Source organism: Leptonychotes weddellii, chromosome 9 (genome assembly GCF_054177405.1).
Source record: "Leptonychotes weddellii isolate Sample4059 chromosome 9, ASM5417740v2, whole genome shotgun sequence".
Lineage (NCBI taxonomy): Eukaryota > Metazoa > Chordata > Mammalia > Carnivora > Phocidae > Leptonychotes > Leptonychotes weddellii.
Genome location: NC_138377.1, coordinates 76,241,108 through 76,262,023, shown reverse-complemented (window position 1 = coordinate 76,262,023; position 20,916 = coordinate 76,241,108). Strand labels below are relative to the sequence as shown.

The window sequence follows — 20,916 nt, the reverse complement described above, 5'->3', positions numbered from 1 at the left end:
TCAAGAATATGCTAACATTTATTGCAGAAACCAGGCAATTACGACCAAGTATTCAAAGCTTAAAGGATGGTGCTAATTTCAATATCGTTAAAAAAAAGAGTTCTCACAGAAGTTGCCACCCTGGAACCTGTGAACTGAAGTGGTATCAAAAAGGGAAAGGAAGCCTAGAGGCTTCATTTACCATCTCCAGGGCAGTTTAATAGAAGTCAACCTCACTTAGCTTTACTTTCCATTTCATAAATTAATGTTCCATTTCACTTACCAATTCCTATACGCCTATCATCAAGAAAATAGAGAACTCTTGTTACTTATAAACACTCACAACCTACTTAATAAACTAGGCCTCAAAATTAGACTTAACCTCTCATTACAGAGAAGGAAATTATACATGTCATTTTATTTCTGTGATATATAATTTGAGAAGATATTTCCTCTTAGAATTCAAACATATTGCCAAAAACGATTTACAATAGTCTTTCAGTAGTAGTTTGGCAATGAAGAGCAATGAAAAAAGTCGGATAGGTGCTATCACACGGTAATGTTAGTCACTGAGTTAAGAAGCTACCCTTCCAACAACAAACACATTCACATTGCCCTAACTTCTGGGGAAAAAAAAAAGTTTATGACAAAATGCCAAAAGTGGTTTATCAAAACATTTCCCCCCAGTATGAATTAGGAATGAAGGTATTCACTTAATAGGCTAATGAATCTCCTCTGGAGAGTTTAAAGACGGGGACAGAAAAGGGTGTCTGGGACCTTCTAAGGCAGGAGCTTTCACTTCTTTAACTATGACCCACAGTAGTACCACAGTAATAAAGACATATGTTTTACATCAGAATATACATATGCATATACACTTACATATATGTATGCACATATTACTAAGTTTCACAAAACAACACTTACTCTAATTACATTTATTATTCTTTACTATTTCTTTCCTTTTCCTTTTTTTAAAGGCTGGTCATGGCTACACTGATTTCATGTGAATAGCTACAAACCACAGTCTGGAAAACACTGGTCTGAAGGCAATCTCACACTGGATTACAAGGGTCAGGCAGATCAAAACCCTGTTCCTAGAAGCCCTACAATTCCTTGGCTCATGCTTCAGGAGCCATCTAGAGGAGGTAAAAGGGTCAGCACACAAAGACCCAGGCCCCTGTCCAAGTGAACTAAGGCTCCTCAACAATTATCTTAGGATTTTACTTTTAATTTAAAGGCAGGAGGGGGGGAAAAAAAAGAGTTCTCCATTAAAAAAATTAAGTTCCAAAATCACTAAGTTAGATGACCTTTCAGGATCCCTTCCAGTGTGTAAGTCTACAAATATTCACTCCAAACCATGAAATAAACCACAAATCCAAATATCACTACAGAATCAAAACCATATCATTAAACCAAAAAAACTTTTAATACTGATCAAAGCTTTGTAATTTATAATGCCAGAATTTCTCAACATACTGCCTGATTAAAAGTGCTGAAGGCATCACAGCCTCCTCTCAAATTCTTTCCCCACCCTAAAGAAACAACTTAAAAGGCTTCTCCCTTACTAAACATGTTAAGTATGTAACTGTATACATTCTGCTCACAGTTCTTATTAATAAAGCAATTTTATATTCACTAAATAGAACATATTAAAAACAGGCCAAGCCACATGAATTACTAGGCTCCTTAGACACTGATTAATTTGAACAAATTGGTGTTGCTAAACCAAACACTCAGCAGCTTTCTTAATTCATAAAAACATGTATCTTCCCACTGGAATTACCTCCAGCCAAAATATACCGAGTTGGGTGCATAGTGTTGATGGAACACACAGAGACAAGGCATTCTCCACCAAAAAAAGAATGCACCTGCTTTCCTGTCTCATGGAAGATTTCTACCCGTCGTGGATGAGCCATGCTGCCAACTATGACACAATCTTCTTGTTTAGGGTCCCACACAGCCTGGAATCTGGTCAGCCATCGCCCAGTGATAGTGTTGTGCCTAGTGAAAAAAACAATTTTTTTAAAGGATAGCGTTAAGGGGCGCCTGGGTGGCTCAGTTGGTTAAGCGACTGCCTTCGGCTCAGGTCACGATCCTGGAGTCCCGGGATCGAGTCCCACATCAGGCTCCCTGCTCAGCGGGGAGTCTGCTTCTCCCTCTGACCCTCTTCCCTCTCGTGCTCTCTGTCTCTCATTCTCTCTCTCAAATAAATAAATAAAAATCTTTAAAAAAAAAAAAAAAGATAGTGTTAAATAACTTAAGGCAGCAATAGGCAGAGGGTAAACATGGCATTGCTCCTAAATGCTGGTTTTCTCTGCCAAGTTTCATTTCATTAAGTTACTGAGTTACCATCAGCCTAATTTCATCCTTCATATAAAAGTAAAAATCAGGACAGAGATGGTATCTTCTGTACTTCTGAATCTCCACTGCCAACTACAGTGGTTGTACTCAGTGGATGGTCACTGTCTATTAAAATAGCACCTGGGGTGCCTGGGTGGCTCAGATGGTTAAGTGTCTGCCTTTGGCTCAGGTCATGATCCCAGGGTCCTGGGACTGAGTCCCGCATCAGGCTCCCTGCTAGGCGGGGAGCCTGCTTCTCCCTCTGCCTCTGCCTCTCTCTGTCTCTCTCTCTGACTCTCATGAATAAATAAATAAAACATTTAAAAAATAATAATAAAATAAAATAGCACCTTTTTGGTTCACTATTTCTTAGCTCAATGGACTCCATGCCCTCCCTTTTTTTACACATACAAAACAGAAGAAGCCCTAGAAGTAAAAAATATAGAATCTATGTTATTGCCATTTTAATAGGATCTGTAATCCCATATTTGTATTCCCCTGATAACCAAACCCTGAAATCATTTTATATTCCATACAACTTTAAAGTAAAAAATACATTTGGGGCTCAAAGAAGAAATCACAATGGAAATTAGAAAAGATCTAACAAATGAAAAATGAAAACATACCAAAATTTATGGGATGCTATGAAAGCAATAGTAAGGGGGAGATTTATAGCAGTGAATACTAAAAAAGAAAAGATCTCGGGGTGGTTGTGTGGCCAGTTAAGCGTCCAACTCAATTTCTGCTCAGGTCATGATCTCAGGGTGGTGAGATCAAGTCCCTTGTCAGGCTCCACCCTCAGCAGGGAGCCCGCTTCTCTCCTTCTCCCTCTCTCCCCACTCGTGCTCACTCGCTCTCTAAAATAAATCAATCTTTTTAAAAAAGGCGGGGCATGGGTGGCTCAGTCAGTTAAGCATCTGCCTTCGGCTCAGGTCATGATACCAGGGTCCTGGGATGGAGACCCACATCGGGATCTGCTCAGCAGGGAGCCTGCTTCTCCCTTTCACTCTGCCTATCTGTGTGCTCACCCTCTCTATCAAATAAATAAAATCTTTTAAAAATTAAAAAATAAAAAGATCTCAAAATCAACACACTACACCTCAAGGAACTAGAAAAAGAACAACCTAAACCAAAAGTTAGCAGAAGGAAGGAAATAATAAAGATTAGAGCACAGCTAAATGAAAGGAGAACAGAAAAACAAGACTTGGTTTTTTGAGAAGATCAACAAAATTGATAAGCCCTCACCCAGATTGAAAAAAAAAAAGAAAATGCAAGTAACTGAAATGAGAAATGAAAGAGAGGATATTACAACTTACAAAAATAAAAAAGGATTATAAGAGAATAGTATAAACAATTATATGCTAACAGATTGGTTAACCCAGAAGAAATGGATAGAATTCTCAAAAACATACAATTTACCAAGACTGAATCATGAGGAAATAGAAAATCTAAATAGTCCTATAACTAAGGGGATTAAAACAGCAATCAAAAACTTCCCAACAAAGAAAAAGCCCAGGATCAGACATCTTCACTGGAGAATTCTACCCAACATTTAAAGCATTAACCCAGGGGTGCCTGGGTGGCTCAGTTAAGCATCCAACTCTGGATTTTGGCTAAGGTCATGATCTCAGGACTGTGAGACTGAGCCCCACATCAGATTCCACTCTGGGTGTGGAGCCTGTTTAAGATTCTCTCTCTCCCTCTCCCCCTCCCCCGATCCGCCCTCTCTCCCTAAATAAATAAATAATGCCAATGCTCATCAAATTCTTCCAAACAACTGAGGATAAGGGAACACTTCCAGACTTATCTGAGGCCAGCACTACTGATACCAAAGCCAGACAAGGACCCTACAAGAAAATTAAATTACAGACTAACATCCCTAATGAATACTGATACTGACAAAATACTAACAAAATGAGGCTCCCTGCTCAGCGGGAAGCCTGCTTCTCCCTCTCCCACTCCCTCTGCTTGTGTTCCCTCTCTCGCTGTCTGTCAAAGAAATAAAATCTTAAAAAATAAATAAATAGAGGCGCCTGGGTGGCTCAGCCATTAAGCGTCTGCGTTTGACTCAGGTCATGGTCCCAGGGTCCTGGGATCGAGCCCCGCATTGGGCTCCCAGCTCAGCAAGAAGCCTGCTTCTCCCTCTCCCACTCCCCATTTGTGTTCCCTCTCTCGCTGTGTCTCTCTCTGTCAAATAAATAAAATCTTTCAAAATAAATAAATAAATAAATAAATAAATAAAAATACTAATAAAATGAGTTCAATAGCGCATTTAAAGGATTATACACCATAACCAAGTTGGATCTATCCCTAGAATGCAAGGATGATTCGACATACAAAACTCAATTGACAGAGTATACCACATTAACAGAATAAAGGACAAAAACAATATGATCATCTCAATTGATGCAGAAAAATCATTTAACAAAATCAATACCCTTTCATGATAAAAACATTCAATGAACTGGAACAGAAGGAAACTATCTCAACATAATAAAGGCTATATATGAAAAGCCCACAGCTAACATCATACTCAGTGGTTAAAGACCGAAAGCTTTTCCTCAAAGATCAGGGAAAAGGCAAGTATGCCCACTCCTGCCATTTCTATCCAACATACTATTGGAAATCTGGAAGGACTAGAGACACTAATCTAAATTCCAGGTGTTGACAACTGCACAGGTAGCCAGATCCTGCATGTGAGGCATCGCCATTATACCAACAAGGATTTGATAAGGGGGACATTCTGAGCAATCACTTGATAACCAATTGGACAAGAAAAAGAAATAACAGGATTATAACAAACTCAAAAACTGTGCACCAAAGGAAACAATCAACAGAGTGAAAGACAATCCACAAAACAGCAGAAAATACCTACAAATCATATATTCAGTAAGGGGTTAATATGCATAATATGTAAGGAACTCCTACAACTCAAAACAAAAATGACCCAATTCAAAAGTGGGCAAGACTTGAATAGACAGTTCTACAAAGAAGATATATAAATGGCCAAAAAAAAAAAAAAGAAAAAAAAGTGCAACATCACTAATCATTACAGAAATGCAAATCAAAACCACAATGAAGTATTACCTCACAACCATTTAGATAATCACTAATAAAAGAGCAGAATGACGAACATAAAGAGAAATTAGAACCCTGATGCATTGCTGGTAGGAATGTAAAATGGTGCAGCCCCTACAGAAAAACAATATGGAGGTTCCTCAAAAAATTAAAAAATTCCTCTTCCTGGGTAATATCCAAAAGAATTCAAAGCAGGATCTTGAAGAGATATTTGCACACCCATGTTCATTGCAGCATTATTTACAATAGCGAAGAGGTAGAAACAACCCAAATGTCCATCGACAGATGAATGGATAAAGAAAATGTGGTATATACATACAATGAATATTACGCAGCCTTAAAAAAGGAGGAGGTCACATGATAGAACATAAGTGAACACTGAGGACATGATGTCGAGTGAAATAAGCTAGTCACAGAATGACAAATACCATGTGATTCCACTCACATGAAGGATCTAAAGTAGTTAAAATCACAGAAATGTAAAGCAGAAAGATGGTTGCCAAGGTCTGGAAGGGAGGGAGAAGGAAGAATCAATGCTTACTGGGCATAAAGTTTGAAAAAAGAAATGAAGATGGGAAAATTTGTAAGAAAGGAAACAAACACACTTAAATGTAGCCTCCATAGACTATAAAATGTATGATGTAACAATCAACATATATTGCACACTCTGGTCCCAACTTCATAAATACTGATAAAGAGGTATGTCTAGAAGAAGGCACTGACAAAAGTTGGATGTAAAATACATACATTAAAAGTAGTAGATGCAAAAGAGGGTAACCAGAGAAAGTAAGTGGGAAGGTAGGGAAACCCTTTAAGGCCACAACAAACAGGTACAAACAAAAGAGCTTTAGATGGCCTCACAGCAGGTAAGAGGTTACAATCTTCTTTAATAAGATAACATGAGTAATTCAAGTTGGAATAAAGTCATTCACCTTAACCAAAAATAACCACCCAGCTGCAAAGAACAACTACCAACTAAAAGGGACTGAACCCTTTAAAAGATACAGGGAACCTGGAAGCAAGAACCCTTCTGGAACTAGGATAGGAACTAGCAACCTGGGACATTTAAACAGTGTAATACAAAAATTCAAACCTATTACATCTCTTTGACAATCAGATGTCTAATGTGTGCACTCCAACATATAGCTAATAGCAATCCAGGGTCTACATTATTCAGCATATGGAAACCTACCTGATGGTAGTGAGCAGAGGAATCTCAGAGGATATACAGCTGCTGTCAAAGATTCTGCAAAACAAAGATCAAGAACAAAGTAACACCCTTTTTACTGTTTCTTAAAAATTTTCCGAAAGAAAATCAGTGTATTTAACAAGTTTTTCATTGGTTCATGACATGAAATATGATTGCTACTTTAAAATATATAGAATCAGGATTTAACAAGCTTCAGCTAATATATTTAACAAAAATTACAAGAAATATCATAAAATTCAGTGCTTTATAGTTTGGTGTAGAAATAATTTATTTAAACACTATTATCCCAAATTTAAAATGCACATTATAAAGTGATAATCTGGATTCTATATTGAGATTCACAATAATTATAGATCATATATAAAGGGATGTGGTCTGAAAATGTACAAATAACCTAAAAGTTTTTGCACATATCAAGAGCAATTTCCCCATGAGACTCATTAGTTGAGGGACTGAACAGTGTCATTTCCAGATGCTGGCAAGACTATGACTGACCAGTAACCACGGGGAGGAGTTCTTGTGGGGTAGCTCAAAGAGTCTAGAAGCCTCCACTAGGTGAAGAAACTAACCACATCACACCACCTCCCCCTTCTTCTTGCACCTAGCAATTCCAGTATAGTTTCTTGGCACCTACAGCTTATTGCCTAATTAGATTACTAGAAAGCTAAATCACTAACAGCTAATGTAAACTCTGCAGTGCAAATGAACAGGAATGGTTAAAATTGGTAGCTTCTGAGACAAAGAAAACTGTATGGGTAGAAAGGGGACAATGCGCTGCCACTGTCTAGTGACTAAATCTCTTAATGTACCCTCCTGGTAATGCTCACAAACTTTACTAGAAATTGGGCATAGTTTCTAGTAAACTGTCACAAAGTGAAGACCATGCTCTTCCCAACAGAAGAGTCTAAACAGAAATTAGATGCCTTTCTAAAGCTTGGCCCATAGTATACATTCAACAGATACTTGCTGAATGAATAATGAATGAACTCCAGAATCACTTACGGTAAAACTCTTATAAAATGACAAATGCTTATAATGCTAAGAAAATCAGGGATTATAGAAGAGAACAAAATCATTTCCTTTGTGGTTGTATTAACTTCTCTACATTTCTTTTATTGTCATTATTTTCTGTTTTTGGTTCAAGTGGTTTATATTACATGTTTAAAGCCATTTTTAGGAAGTAGCTATAGAAAGATACCAAAGCTAAAACCATAAAACTGTATCCAGTCGTTTGTACAGAAGCCCAATTATTACTATCTTTTCTGCCTGCCCATGGCCTGGGGCTCTGCAATTTCCACTGAGCACTTCATGTGTAGGGTAGACCCCACTAGCCCAACCTAAGAGTTTGTCCCTATGTTAAAATTATCTTTCTTCCAACATATCACAAGCCTGGTTTTATTGGGACTTCTGGGACCATTCAGTGCTGAAAGGGAAGCCTGACATCTACCCCCTGGGGTACCTACAGACCTTCCCTGCCAAACTCAAGGAAATTTCCAGACCCCAAAACTGCTGAAAAACCTTTAAATACAGGTTACTGATTTGGCCAGGAACATAGAAAGGGCTACAAAACAATAAAACTAGCAATTTAATAGGGAGCAGTAGTAAACAAAGCTACTGGTTTACACTAGCTACAGACTCTTTAGATTCCTTAACAATGCATTTCTGGGTGGCTCAGTGGCTAAGCGTCTGCCTTCGGCTCAGGTCATGATCCCAGGGTCCTGGGATCCAGCCCCGCATCGGGCTCCCTGCTCTGTGGGAAGCCTGCTTTTCCTTCTCCCACTCCCTCTGCTTATGTTCCCTCTCTAGCTATGTCTCTGTCAAATAAATAAAATCTTAAAAAAAAAAAAAAATGCATTTCTATCTCCCCAATTTACCTCAGCTTACAATCAGCACATGTGGTCACTACTCTGTTACCAGTAAGAGGTGAAAAATAGGCAGAAGCGATGCTCTTTGTGTGTTCAGTCAAAGAAATCAAAGGCTGGCTTCTCCTGGGATTCAGGTGCCTTGTATCATAAATATGAATATCCCTGTAAGCAGAGGAATAATTCTCAGTGTTGCCACAGTACATGTAGTGAGCTCTCAAACAGTGCTGAACACAGACACATAGAATACTCATTACCTTGAAGAACACTCTGATCTGTAATAATTTTACAAACACTGTATAGATAAAAAATGAAATATTAGAAAAATTCCATAACTACAGAATATATATGAAGCCAGTGGATAATACTGAGACAAGATTCTAGTTGGTTTTCCAGTCTCTCAGAAGAAAATAAAAACACGGACCAAGTTATAGGTCACATATAACTTTTTTTTTTTTTACAAGTTTTCTTTTTTAACTTTTTTTTTTTTTTAAGATTTATTTATTTATTTGAGAGACAGAGAGAGTATAAGCAGGGGGAGAGGCAGAGGCAGAGGGAGAAGCAGACTCCCCCCTGAGCTGGGAGCTGGACATGGGGCTCGATCCCAGGACCTGGAGATCATGACCTGGGCCGAAGGCAAACACTTAACCATCTGGGCCACCCTACAAGTTTTCTTCTCAAAAGACTAGAAGTAAATGAATATGGGGGCGCCTGGATGGCTCAGTTGGTTACGCATCTGCCTTTGGCTCAGGTCATGATCTCAGGGTTCTGGGATCAAGCTACGCATTCGGCTTCCTGCTCAGCAGGGAGTCTGTTTCTGCCCCTCCCCTCTGCTCGTATTCTCTCTCTTTCAAATAAATAAATAAAATCTTAAAAAAAAAATAGTAAATGCACATGTCAAGGAAAAAAAAATGTGTTTTTGTTTTAATACTTTCACTATTCATTAAATCCAAAAGAATCTTTTTTTTCAAAAGAATCTCTCTTTAAAAAAAAATCATACTCAAAAAACCTCAATTGTTGTAGAAAGAAAAATTATTTAGCTATATGGGTATCACAGAAGTCAGTTATCTTTGACATCCAAACTACAGCAGTAGTCCCTCAGGGCACCTGGATGGTTCAGTCGGTTAAACGTCCAACTCTTGGTTTCAGCTCAGGTCATAATCTCAGTCCTGGGATCAAGCCCAGCATCGAGCTCCGCACTCAGCAGAGAGTTGGCTTGAGGATATTCTCTCTCTCTCTCTCTCCCCCCTCCCCCCCACTTGCACTCACTCTGTCTCTAATAAATAAATCTTTAAAAAACAAATAAATAGAACAGTATTCCTAACTTTAAAAGGCATAAATCACAAAACTTTATGAAGAACATACCTCAATCCTGCAGTGATAAAATACTGTCTATGCACTGGGTGGACATGAACAGTTCTTATTTTGCTCAAAGAAGAATTGATAAGTTTCTCGTAAGAAGTTCCAGATGTCCGTCTATCTACCAGTGATATATTTCCATTCCAGTGTCCTACTATTAAAGTGGAGGCATCTTCTCCCAAGAAGTCAAAAGAGGAAAAGCTACTTCTTTCATCTCTATATACCTAAGGATACAAATAACAACCAACGTATAAATTCTTTGGTAAAAAAGTTATAAAACACTTTACCTAATAATTTCATTTATCCTCCCATCATCCCACAGAATGCACAGGGCAAAATGATCATCTTGTTTTACAGAGATGGAAACCAAGGCATTGATCAGCTGTGAGACTCACCTATAATCAAATAGCCCATCCACCCATCTCAGGGTTACATGCCAAATCTCTTAAATCCAATAAACCTCAGCTGCAGATCTATTCTGTGACACTTACTAGGAAATGAACTAAATGTGAATTCCACCCAACTGAAATACCTTAATATACCAAGTAATTTTGCCAACCAAGTCCAAAAATATATGGCCAAATGCTCATCAGTCACTTACTCTTGGTAGAAGTGTAAATAAATAAATAACAAATTTCTGACAACTAATCAGAGTACATGTATCAAAATATTTAATGCTTGTACCCTCTGACCCAATAATTTATCTAAGATATATATAAAGATGCCTACTGCAAGACTGCCTATAATAGCAATAAGAAGCAACCTAAATGTCCACCAAAAGAGACCTGTTTAAATAAATGATGGTACATCTCTACTTTGAAACACCATGCATTGCTAAAAAGAATGAGACAGATTTGTACTATAATCTGTCCATACTACCAAGTGAAAAAAGCAAGTTGCAAAAATGTATATAGTATGAATCCATTAGTGCAAATGAAAAAAACTCTACCTCCATATGCTTGTAAGTATATGCGCACTTTCTGGAAGCATACCTAACCACAATTCTTAACACTGAATCACTAGTTGCTGATTTTTAGTTTTAATAAAAAGTTATATATACTATTATAAACTGAGGTTAACAAATTAATATACCGAAGGCATCACAACCCCTGTACATCCAAAAAAGCCCCAAATAAAACCTGAAGTATTCAGTCAGTATATTAAAATGGCTAAGTGCAGGAGCTTAATTGCAGTGGAGTCAGACAGACCCAAGTGAAAATTCTAGCACTGCCATTTATGTCCCTGAGCAAGCCAATAAACCTCTTTACCTCGTTTTCTCAACTGTTAAATGGGGATAACATTACTTATTTCATAGGGTGTTATAAGGTTTAACAATATATATATAAAGCTCTCAGATTAATGCCTAACACAAGGTAACTGTTCCATCAGTAGTATCAGGGGCACATTACTTATACATGCAACAACATGGATGAATCTTAGAAGTATTATGCTAGGTGAAAGAAGCCAGACATAAAAAACTTCATACCATATGACTCCATTTATTTGACATCTTGGAGAAGACAAAATTATAGGGACAGTAATCCTATCAGTGGTTGTCAGGAGTGTGGGAAGGGGGAGGGGACTGACTACAAAAGGTCACAAGGTGATTTTTTGCAGGTGATGGAAATTTTCTATATCTTGATTGTGGTGGCAGTTACGCAGGTGTAAAAAATTTGCCAAAACTCATAGAACCATACACTTAAAAGGATAAATTTTATTGTATATAACTTACACCTCAATAAACCTGACTTTAAATATGTAAGTGGAGAAACTTTATACAACTCAGTACTAAAAAGATAGATAACCCAATTAAAAATGAGACAAAGAATCCAACATTTAGAGAAATCAACAGTTCTCTAAATAAATACAAAGGGCCAATAAGCAGGTGAAAAGACACTCAGCATCATTAATCATTAGGGAAATGAGGGTCAAATCCATAATGGCATATGACTTCATACTCACTAGGATGGCTACAGTCACCAGCAGTAAGTGTTGGCAAAGATGCGGAAAAATTGGAATACTCATATATTGTTGATAAGTATGTAAATAGTGAAGCCACTCTGGAAAACAGTTTGATAGTTCCTCAAAATATTAAACACAGTTACCATATGACCAAGGAACTCCACTCCTAGGTATATACCCAAGAGAAATGAAAGCATATGTTCACACAAAACTTGTAAATCAAAAACAAAAAAACTTGTACATCAATGTCCATAACAACATTTTCAATAGTAAAAAATGAAAACAACCCAAATGTTCATCAACTAATGAATGGATGAGTAAAATGTGGTATATCCATACAGTGAAATATTACTCAGCCATAAAAAGGAATGAAGTAACGACACATTCTACAACATGGATGAACTTTGAAAACATTGTTATGTAAAAGAATGCAGTCACAAAAGACTACAAATTGTGAGATTCCATTTATATGAAATGTCCAGAAAGGTATATACTGCCTGGGTGGCACAGCTGGTTGAGAGGCTGATTCTTGTTTTCAGCTCAGGTCACGATCTCGGGTTCCTGGGATCGAGTCCTGAGTTAGGCTCCATGCTCAGCACAGAGTCTATTTCAGGATTTTCTCTCTCTCCTTTTGCCTCTGTCCCTCCCCTTGCTCATTCATGCACTCCCTCTCAAATAAATCTTTTTTTTTTTTTTTTTAATTTGAGAGAGAAAAAGAAAGATTGAGAGAACGAGTGGGAGGAGGGACAGAGGGAGAAGCAGATTCCCGGCAGAGCAGGGAGCCCGATGCGGGACTCAATCCCAGGACCCCAGGATCACAACGTGAGCTGAAGGCAGATGCTTAATCGACTGAGCCATCCAGGTGCCATCAAACAAATAAAGCCTTAAAAAAAAAAAAAAAAGAAAGACAAACACACACCCAACATCACCCTCACTGGTGAAAAATTGAGTTTTTCATCTAAGATCAGGAACAAGGCAAAGATGTGTACTCTAACCAGTTTTATTCAACATAGTACTGCAAGTCCTAGCACAATAGACAAAAAGAAATAAAAGGCATCCAAATTGATATGGAAAACATAAAACTGTCACTGTTTGCAGATGTCAGGATACTATACATAGGAAACCCTAAAGACTCCACCAAAAAGCTATCAGAAGTAATAAATGAATTCAGGAAAGTTGCGGGATACAAAATTAATATAAAGAAATATGTTGCATTTACATACACTCATAATAACAAAGTAGCAGAAAGAGAAATTAAGAAAACAATTCCATTTACAATTGTACCAAAAAGGGGTGCCTGGGTAGCACAGTTGGTTAAGTGTCCGACTCTGGGTTTTGGCTCAGGTCGTGATCTCACAGTTGTGAGGTGCTCACTTAGTGCAGAGGCTGCTTGAGACTTTCTCTCCCTCTCCCTCTGTCCTTACCCCACCCCCACTCTCTCTCTCTCAAATAAATAAATAAATCTTTAAAAAAATTGCACCAAAAAGAATAACTAGGAATAAATTTATTTTATTTTATTTTTAAGATTTATTTATTTGACAGAGAGAGACACAGCGAGAGAGGGAACACAAGCAGGAGGAGTGGGAGAGGGAGAAGCAGGCTCTCCACCGAGCAGAGAGCCCGATGTAGGGCTCGATACCAGGACCCTGGGATCATGACCTGAGCCAAAGGCAGACACTTAACAACTGAGCGAGCCACCTAGGCGCCCCTAACTAGGAATAAACTTAACCAAGGACATAAAAGACCTGTACTCTGAAAACTATAAAATGATCAAAGACATTGAAGATGACACAAATGGAAAGATATACCATACTCACAGACTGAAAGAACCAATACTGTTAAAATGTCCGTACTACTCAAAGTAATCTACAGATTCAGTGCAATCCCTATCAACATACAAAAAGCATTTTTCAGAGCTAGAACTAACAATCCTAAAATTTGTATGGAACCATAAAAGAATCCAAATAAACAAAGCAATCTTAAGAAAGAACAAAGATGGGGAGGATCACAATCCCAGATTTCAAGATATATTACAAAGTTGTAGTAATCAAAACAGTATGGTATGGGACAAAAATAGATCAACGGAGCAGAATAGAGAGCCCAGAAATAAACCCATGATTATATGGTCAATTAATCTATGACAAAGGAGGCAAGAATATACAATGGGGAAGACAGTCTCTTCAATAAATGGTGCTGGGAAAACTGGACAGCTACATGAAAAAAATGAAACTGGACCACTTTCTGACACCATACACAAAAATAAACCCAAATGGGGGTGCCTGGCTGGCTCAGTTGGTAGAGCATGCTACTCTTGATTGTGTCATCATGAGTTCAAGCCCACACTGGGTGTAGAGCTTCTTTAAAAATTAATTAATAAATTAATAAAAACTGAAAATGGATTAAAGACCTAAATGTGAGATCTAAAATCATAGAACTCCTTGGGGCACCTGGGTGGCTCAGTTGGTTAAGCAACTGCCTTCGGCTCAGGTCATGATCCTGGAGTCCTGGGATTGAGTCCCACATTGGGCTCCCTGCTCAGCAGGGAGTCTGCTTCTCCCTCTGACCCACCCCCATGCTCTCTCTCTCTCATTCTCTCAAATAAATAAATAAATAAAATCTTTAAAAAAATAAAACCATACAACTCCTAAAAGAAAACATAGGCAGTAATCTCTTTGACACCAGACTTAGCAACATTTTTCTAGGTACGTCTCCAAAGGTAAGGGAAACAAAAGCAAAAATAAAAGAGATTACTGCCTAATTTTGCTAAGTGAAATTAAGTCAGACAGAGAAAGACAAATAGCATGATTTCACTTATATGAAATCTAAAAAACAAATGAACAAAACAAAAAAAGCAGGAACAGACCATAAATAGAACTGGTGATTGTCAGAGGGATTCGGAGGGGTGGGGGGAGAATAGGCAAAATAAGTGAAGGGGAATGGCAGATACAGGCTTCTAGTAATGGAATAAATACAGGAATAAAAAAGGATAAAATGTACAGCATAGGGAATACAATCAATGGTAATGTAGTAGCATTGCATGATGACAGATGGTAGCTACACTTGTGGTGAGCACAGCATAATGTATAGAGTCGGTGAGCCACTATGTAGTACACCTGAAACTAATGTAACATTGTGTGTCAACTATACTTTAATAAAAAAAAATAGTAATACAAAATAAAAGCTTTTACATAAATTAAAAAATAGTAAGAGCAAACACTTACGTGTCTGACTGTATTCTGACCACGTAATTAATCTGCCTCAAGTCATTCAATCCTCATGACAACCCTATGAGGTAGGTACTATTACCATCCCATTTCACAACTAAGGAAATTGATGCACAAAGAGGTTAAATAACTTCCAAGGTCACACAAGTAGTAACAGATGGTCTGGGATTCAAACTTAAGTAGTGTACTTCTAAAGTTTCTATTCCATATCACTTCACCCACTCTGATTGGTATAATAATCATTCATGTGGCATTTCATAAAGAATCCAGAATATCATCTCAAGTCAATATGTAAACACATTAACATTTACCTCTTCAAAAATAGCCCTCGAAAAATCCCCACAGCGTAACGTGCCATCATAGCTCAGTGACAGTATGTGAGCCGGATTCGCAGGTGAGAAGTAAAGACAACTAACTGGCTGACTGTGGGGTTGGAAAACATAAACTCCATCTTCTTTAGATTGGTGAGTCTGTAAGAGAGTTGGGAGCAGGGAGAGAGACAAAAACTAGTGAAAAGTAGTAACACTTTCTGTCATTAAACTATTTATGTCTGTATTACATTCAGTCTTTTCTTAGTCTGTAATTATGCCCACCTCATTCAGAAGGTCAGAACTAAAAACTTTCTATTATCACTAAATTACTTTTTTCTAATTTTCAATCCAACAATATTGTCACATTTAACAGTTTCCAGCAACTAGCAAACCAGTTTTCTCATAATGCAGAAGGAAAAAAATTACTGTTTATTATGACTTTAGTTCATGAAATCCTCAGGAAATGAGAAATCTGCTGTTTATTTCACATACAGCATAATTCCCTAATACTAAAAACATATCAATACCATTACTACTTTGCTTCCTCAGCATGCTTCTATAAATCAGTCTAAGCACAATTTTCATAAGGTATTTGGTCCTGACACAAAATGATAATTTAAAAAATATTTTATCCCTGGGGCTTCTGACGACCCTTGATTTCAACTCCGGTCTTGATCTCAGGGTCATGAGTTCAAGCCCCATGTTCTATCCCCTAAATATACCATGAAAAATGCATGTATTTCAATTCCACATTAATATTATTACTACTTCTAGGGATTATCCTTTCCACAACTGGATTACCAATTCCTAAATCATCACTTCTCAGATCTGGATAAGCTATATTCCTATGCCATATGTCATATTATGAATCAGAACTATCATCTCCAAATCTGGCTTAATCTGCTCTGAAATACTCAAGCATTTTTGTTTTCTTCTTTTTTTATTTTAAATTTAAACAGAAGAATTTTTTTAAAGGAAAGAAAGGGAAAAAATTATAATCATATTCACTCATCCTATCCAGAGTTAACCACTGTAAATATCTTCACATACTTGTATATAGCGTTTATTTTTTAGAAAAACAAAACTCTCCATTGTTATAAAAAACCTAAATACAGAAATGTAGAAAGACAATTATTAAAAATCACTCCAAATCCAAAATTACCTAAAATTATCATTAAAATACTAAGCTATTATATCTTTATATGTACTTAAACAGTTAGAATGACAGAGAAGAAATTTAGAAAAAAATAAGACCATGCTACATATGCCATTTTTAATAGTATTAAATTTAACTACACTTCAAAATAATAAAAGAAAATCAGGCTGAAGGAATTTTTGAAGTTTGAGTACAGCTGGGGATTAGGGGCACCAACTCACCATGCAGTTGAACTACATATAACTTTTGACTACCCCAAAACTTAACTACTAATACCCTACTGTTGACTGACATCCTTAATAATAACATAAACAGTCAATTAACACATTTTGTATGTTATGCATATTATATACTGTACTTTTACAATAGAGTAAGCTAGAGAAAAGAAATAATAAAATCATAAGGAAAAGAAAATACATTCACAGTACTGCATTGTTTTTCAATACCGTAAGTTTATGTCATCTGTTTACTAGATAAATCATGTCAGTACCTGTCAATATTATCTTATATGATACAAAACACTGCAGATATTATATATATTACTAACACTAAATATCAAAAATGACAACATGTGAAAAACAAATTCATATTTACTGACAGGTGTAACAACTCATGCATTGATAATAAAGTGGCAATAGGACTGCTTTATGATAGCCTAGTGTAATCAATACAATAGCTTCACAGTAGCCTAGCCTATACACTAATGAATGACTCCCTATAATATGGTATATGGTATTACAGTCATATTCACAAGGCAGTACTGGAAAGTTACTTTTTAAAAAAAAAAAAGCCACATCTGTGATGATAGGCTGATAGTTTCTTCAATAACAAGAGAGAAAGATATACTCTATGGTAATATAATTCTTTGAAAGCAAAATTATAAAACAGAAAGCTAACACATTATTAATTTTATATTAAATACTATCCACCTTATGCCTATGTAAGGAAAGGCTATCCACTTCCATACAAGTCTTGCACACGATGTTCTACACAATGACTACTTAGGCGATGAGGATGATAATGACACAAAAATGTCTCATATACTTCTTGCTTATAGTTGTACAGTTACTAGATTTTCACATGAAGACAGACACATATACAACAGATAAATTTATTTTATTTTTTCAAAGATTTTATTTATTTGAGAGCATGAGAGAGAGAGAGAGAGAGACCACGAGAAGGGGGAGGGCAGAGGGAGAAGCAGGCTCCCTGCTGAGCAAGGAACCCGATATGGGACTTGACCCCAGGACCTTGGGATCATGACCTCAGCCGAAGGCAGACGCTTAACTGACTGAGCCACCCAGACATCCTACAACAGATAAATTTATTAACTGTACAGCAGGATGACTATTTACTAAGTGGAATGGATCATCATAAAGGTCTTCATCCTCACTGTCTTTACGCTGAGTAGGCTGAGGATGAGGAAGAGCTGGGCCTTGCTGTCTCAGGGGTGACAGCAACAGAAGAGGTGGAGACGGTAGATGGAGAGGCAGGAGAGGCAGGCACACTGAGTGTAACTTTATGGAGTACATCATAATTTCTGACTTTTTTGTTTTTTCGTATCTCTAAAAATATTTCTATACATATAGTACCAATTCTTCTACCATTTGCTTTAGTTACAGTGCCCATACCACAGAAGGGTCCATGTTGTAAAAGTCAAAAGCAGCCCTGAATAATCAAAATGCTTCTGCCAGATTGACTAATGTCAATTTGTTTTCTAAAACTGCTTCATCATGTGGCACTGGTTCAGAAGCACTCACCTCCAACAAGCATTCTTCTCTTAATTCCTCTCTCTGGTGGGGAGTCTTTTGGCTCTTGAATTCCTCCAAGATCCATATCCTGAAACCCTTCACTCCCACCATTTTTGCCATAACCACAATCTCTTTCATGATTTCCTTGTCTCTGTCATAAATCCTGTGAAGTCATGTACATCTGGACATAGTTTTCTCTAGCAGGAATTTATTCTTTCAGGCTTGTTTTCATGGCTTTTTCTATAACAACAATGGTATCTTCAATGGTGTTATCTTTCTAGACTTTCATGTTTTCTCTGCTGAGGTTCTCTTCCATAGTGTTGACAACCTTTTCTATAGAGTACCATGTGCTATGAGCCTTAAAGGTCCTTAATGACCCCTTGATCTAGAGGTTGAATTAGAGACACCATGTTTGGGGGCAACACTTTCATGCCTTTGGTGTTGGACTCATGGGGTTCTGTGTAGCCAGGGGCATTGTCCAATATCAAAAGAACTTTAAAAGGCAGTCCCTTACTGACAAAGTACTTCCTGACTTCAGGGAAAAAGCATTAATGAATCCAATCCAGAAAAGTGCTCTTGTTTCCAGAACTTCCTGTTGTACAGCCAAGACTGGCAGCTCATGTTTATCTTTTCCCTTCAAGGTTGGGGATTAGCAGCTTTATAGATGAGGGCAGTCCTGATCACAAACCCAACTGTATTTGCACAGAAGAGCAGAGTTAGCCTATTCCTTCCTGCCTTCAATGCTGGTGCTCACTTCTCTTCCTTACTAATAAATGTCCTTTGTGGCACTTTCTTTTTTTTTTTTCCAGAATGCACTTTCCTCTGAATTAGAAACCTGTTCAGGCAGATACCCTTTCTCAGTAATTTTCTTAATGGTGTCTGGGAACTTGTCTGCAGTCTTGGGTCAGCAAATGCTGCTTCTCCTGTTATCCTGACATTTTTTAAGACAAACTTCTTTCTAAAATTATCAAACCATCCTTTGCTGGCATTAAATTCTCCAGCTTTAGATCTTTCACCTTCCATTTGTTTTGTCATATGATGACTTCAATTTTTCTCAAATCATATTAGTCTATAGGTATGTCTTTCTTAGAGCAATCCTATACCCACATAAAAACGGCATCTTCAATACGAGATAAAAAGGTATTTTGCAAAAAGTACAAGGCTTTCCACATCTGCTGGAGTAGCTGCAGCAAGGGCTTTACAAATTTTTTCTTTTTTTTTTTACAGTAGTCCTTATGCTAGATTCATTTATCTTGAAATGCCGGGTAACTGCTGCTACCGACCTCAATTTATAGTATTTATCAAGCAATTCAACTCTTTCCTGTACTGTCCTGAATTTTCTGTTTCTTGGGCGCACTTCCCAGAATCATTAGTGGCACTTCATATGAGTCCTATGGTGTACTCAAGGTGTATAGTATTGCACTAAAGACAATGAAAAATATGCAAGAATCTCGAGAGATCACTTTTTCAGCAATACACAATTTATGGGAGATAAACCGTGCACATGGAGATGACTGGTGTTTCAAGGAGATACTTGCTATAATTAAGCTCACCACAATAGCAACAGAATAGCTAGGAGATTTTTAGAGTAGTACAATAGTATAACAATAATTTTATGCAGTTATGATTTAATACTGCATTTTTACATTTATTTACATTTCTCTTGACTGTGAATGGTGCCACATAGGATCTGTGTTTGCTGAAGATTTGAAAAATGTTAACTTTTTATAAAATAGATTTGTATATATTTTATGGTAGTAAATGAAAAAATAGACTAGTATCTACATGTATTTTATGCATTCATGACACACCTTTTTTAATTTTTTCAGTATTTCTAAGCTACATGGTTCATCTACAAGTTTTTTTCAAATTGTCACAATCTCCAAAAAACTTTCCAATCCGTGTATAAGTGGACCCACACAGTTCAAACCATGTTAAGGGTCAACTGTATTTGTAACTATATCAAGCGATATCCCCTAAAAAGGAGAAAGTATAAAACAAAAGGAGTGGTAGTCCTTATGCTTTATTTTTTTAACTATGTCTCAATTTTAGACATTTTCTGTTGATTGAGAGCATTATTTTCATCCCTTCACCAATCTCCCCTTTCTCCATCTCTATTATTTTGTTATATTATTATTTTTATTTTGTCCAGGTTGATAACACTCACATCCAGTTCCATAAACATAGCTCATATAGCTATTTAATATTAGTTCTGCATTTGAAGGGATTCAATGCCCATCACCAATTCTTTTGTCAAGCTTCTCCATACCTCAATTCTTAATTTTGATTTACTCTTAACTGGCTGAGATTTGCTGTTTTTTTTTTTTCTAGATGAACTCACAGGTCTTGAATTTCTTGAGTTTTTTCACATGTGAGAATACCTACCAGCTGCCTTTAATTAGAAATGTATCTTGGGCTGCTAAGTATTCTGGGCCATACTTCCCTCAGAACTTTGTAGACATTACATGAAATACTGTTGAAGAAAACAGAAAAGCCTGACCCTTTCCCTTGAATATAATTTATTTATTCTGCCTAAAGAATTCTTTATCCTTTAAGTTTCAAGTTTTCCTAGAACATGGTATACACATTCAATCTGCCAATTCCATTGTGTCTTTTCAGAAGAATTCTCTTTGAATATATTTTCTGTTCCACTGTTGGGTCATCTTTGACTGTCTTCCCTT

At 37.1% G+C, this 20,916-nt stretch overlaps 1 protein-coding gene across 5 annotated transcripts in view; it reads right to left on the bottom strand.

Annotated features, from left to right (window-relative positions):
- Positions 1-20,916, bottom strand: part of WDR76 (WD repeat domain 76) — a 54,935-nt gene continuing 34,019 nt past the window's right edge. For 4 of the 5 annotated variants that reach the window (XM_081829522.1, XM_081829524.1, XM_081829526.1 and 1 more), the window contains exons 10-14: positions 15,329-15,487; positions 9,838-10,055; positions 8,485-8,637; positions 6,593-6,646; positions 1-1,983 (exon numbers count right to left, since the gene is read on the bottom strand). In XM_081829522.1, the coding sequence (XP_081685648.1) occupies positions 1,728-1,983; positions 6,593-6,646; positions 8,485-8,637; positions 9,838-10,055; positions 15,329-15,487 (840 nt within the window). In that variant the 3' untranslated portion in view covers positions 1-1,727. The remainder of the gene's footprint in view (positions 1,984-6,592; positions 6,647-8,484; positions 8,638-9,837; positions 10,056-15,328; positions 15,488-20,916) is intronic. The other variant, XM_081829525.1, reaches the window with a different exon arrangement.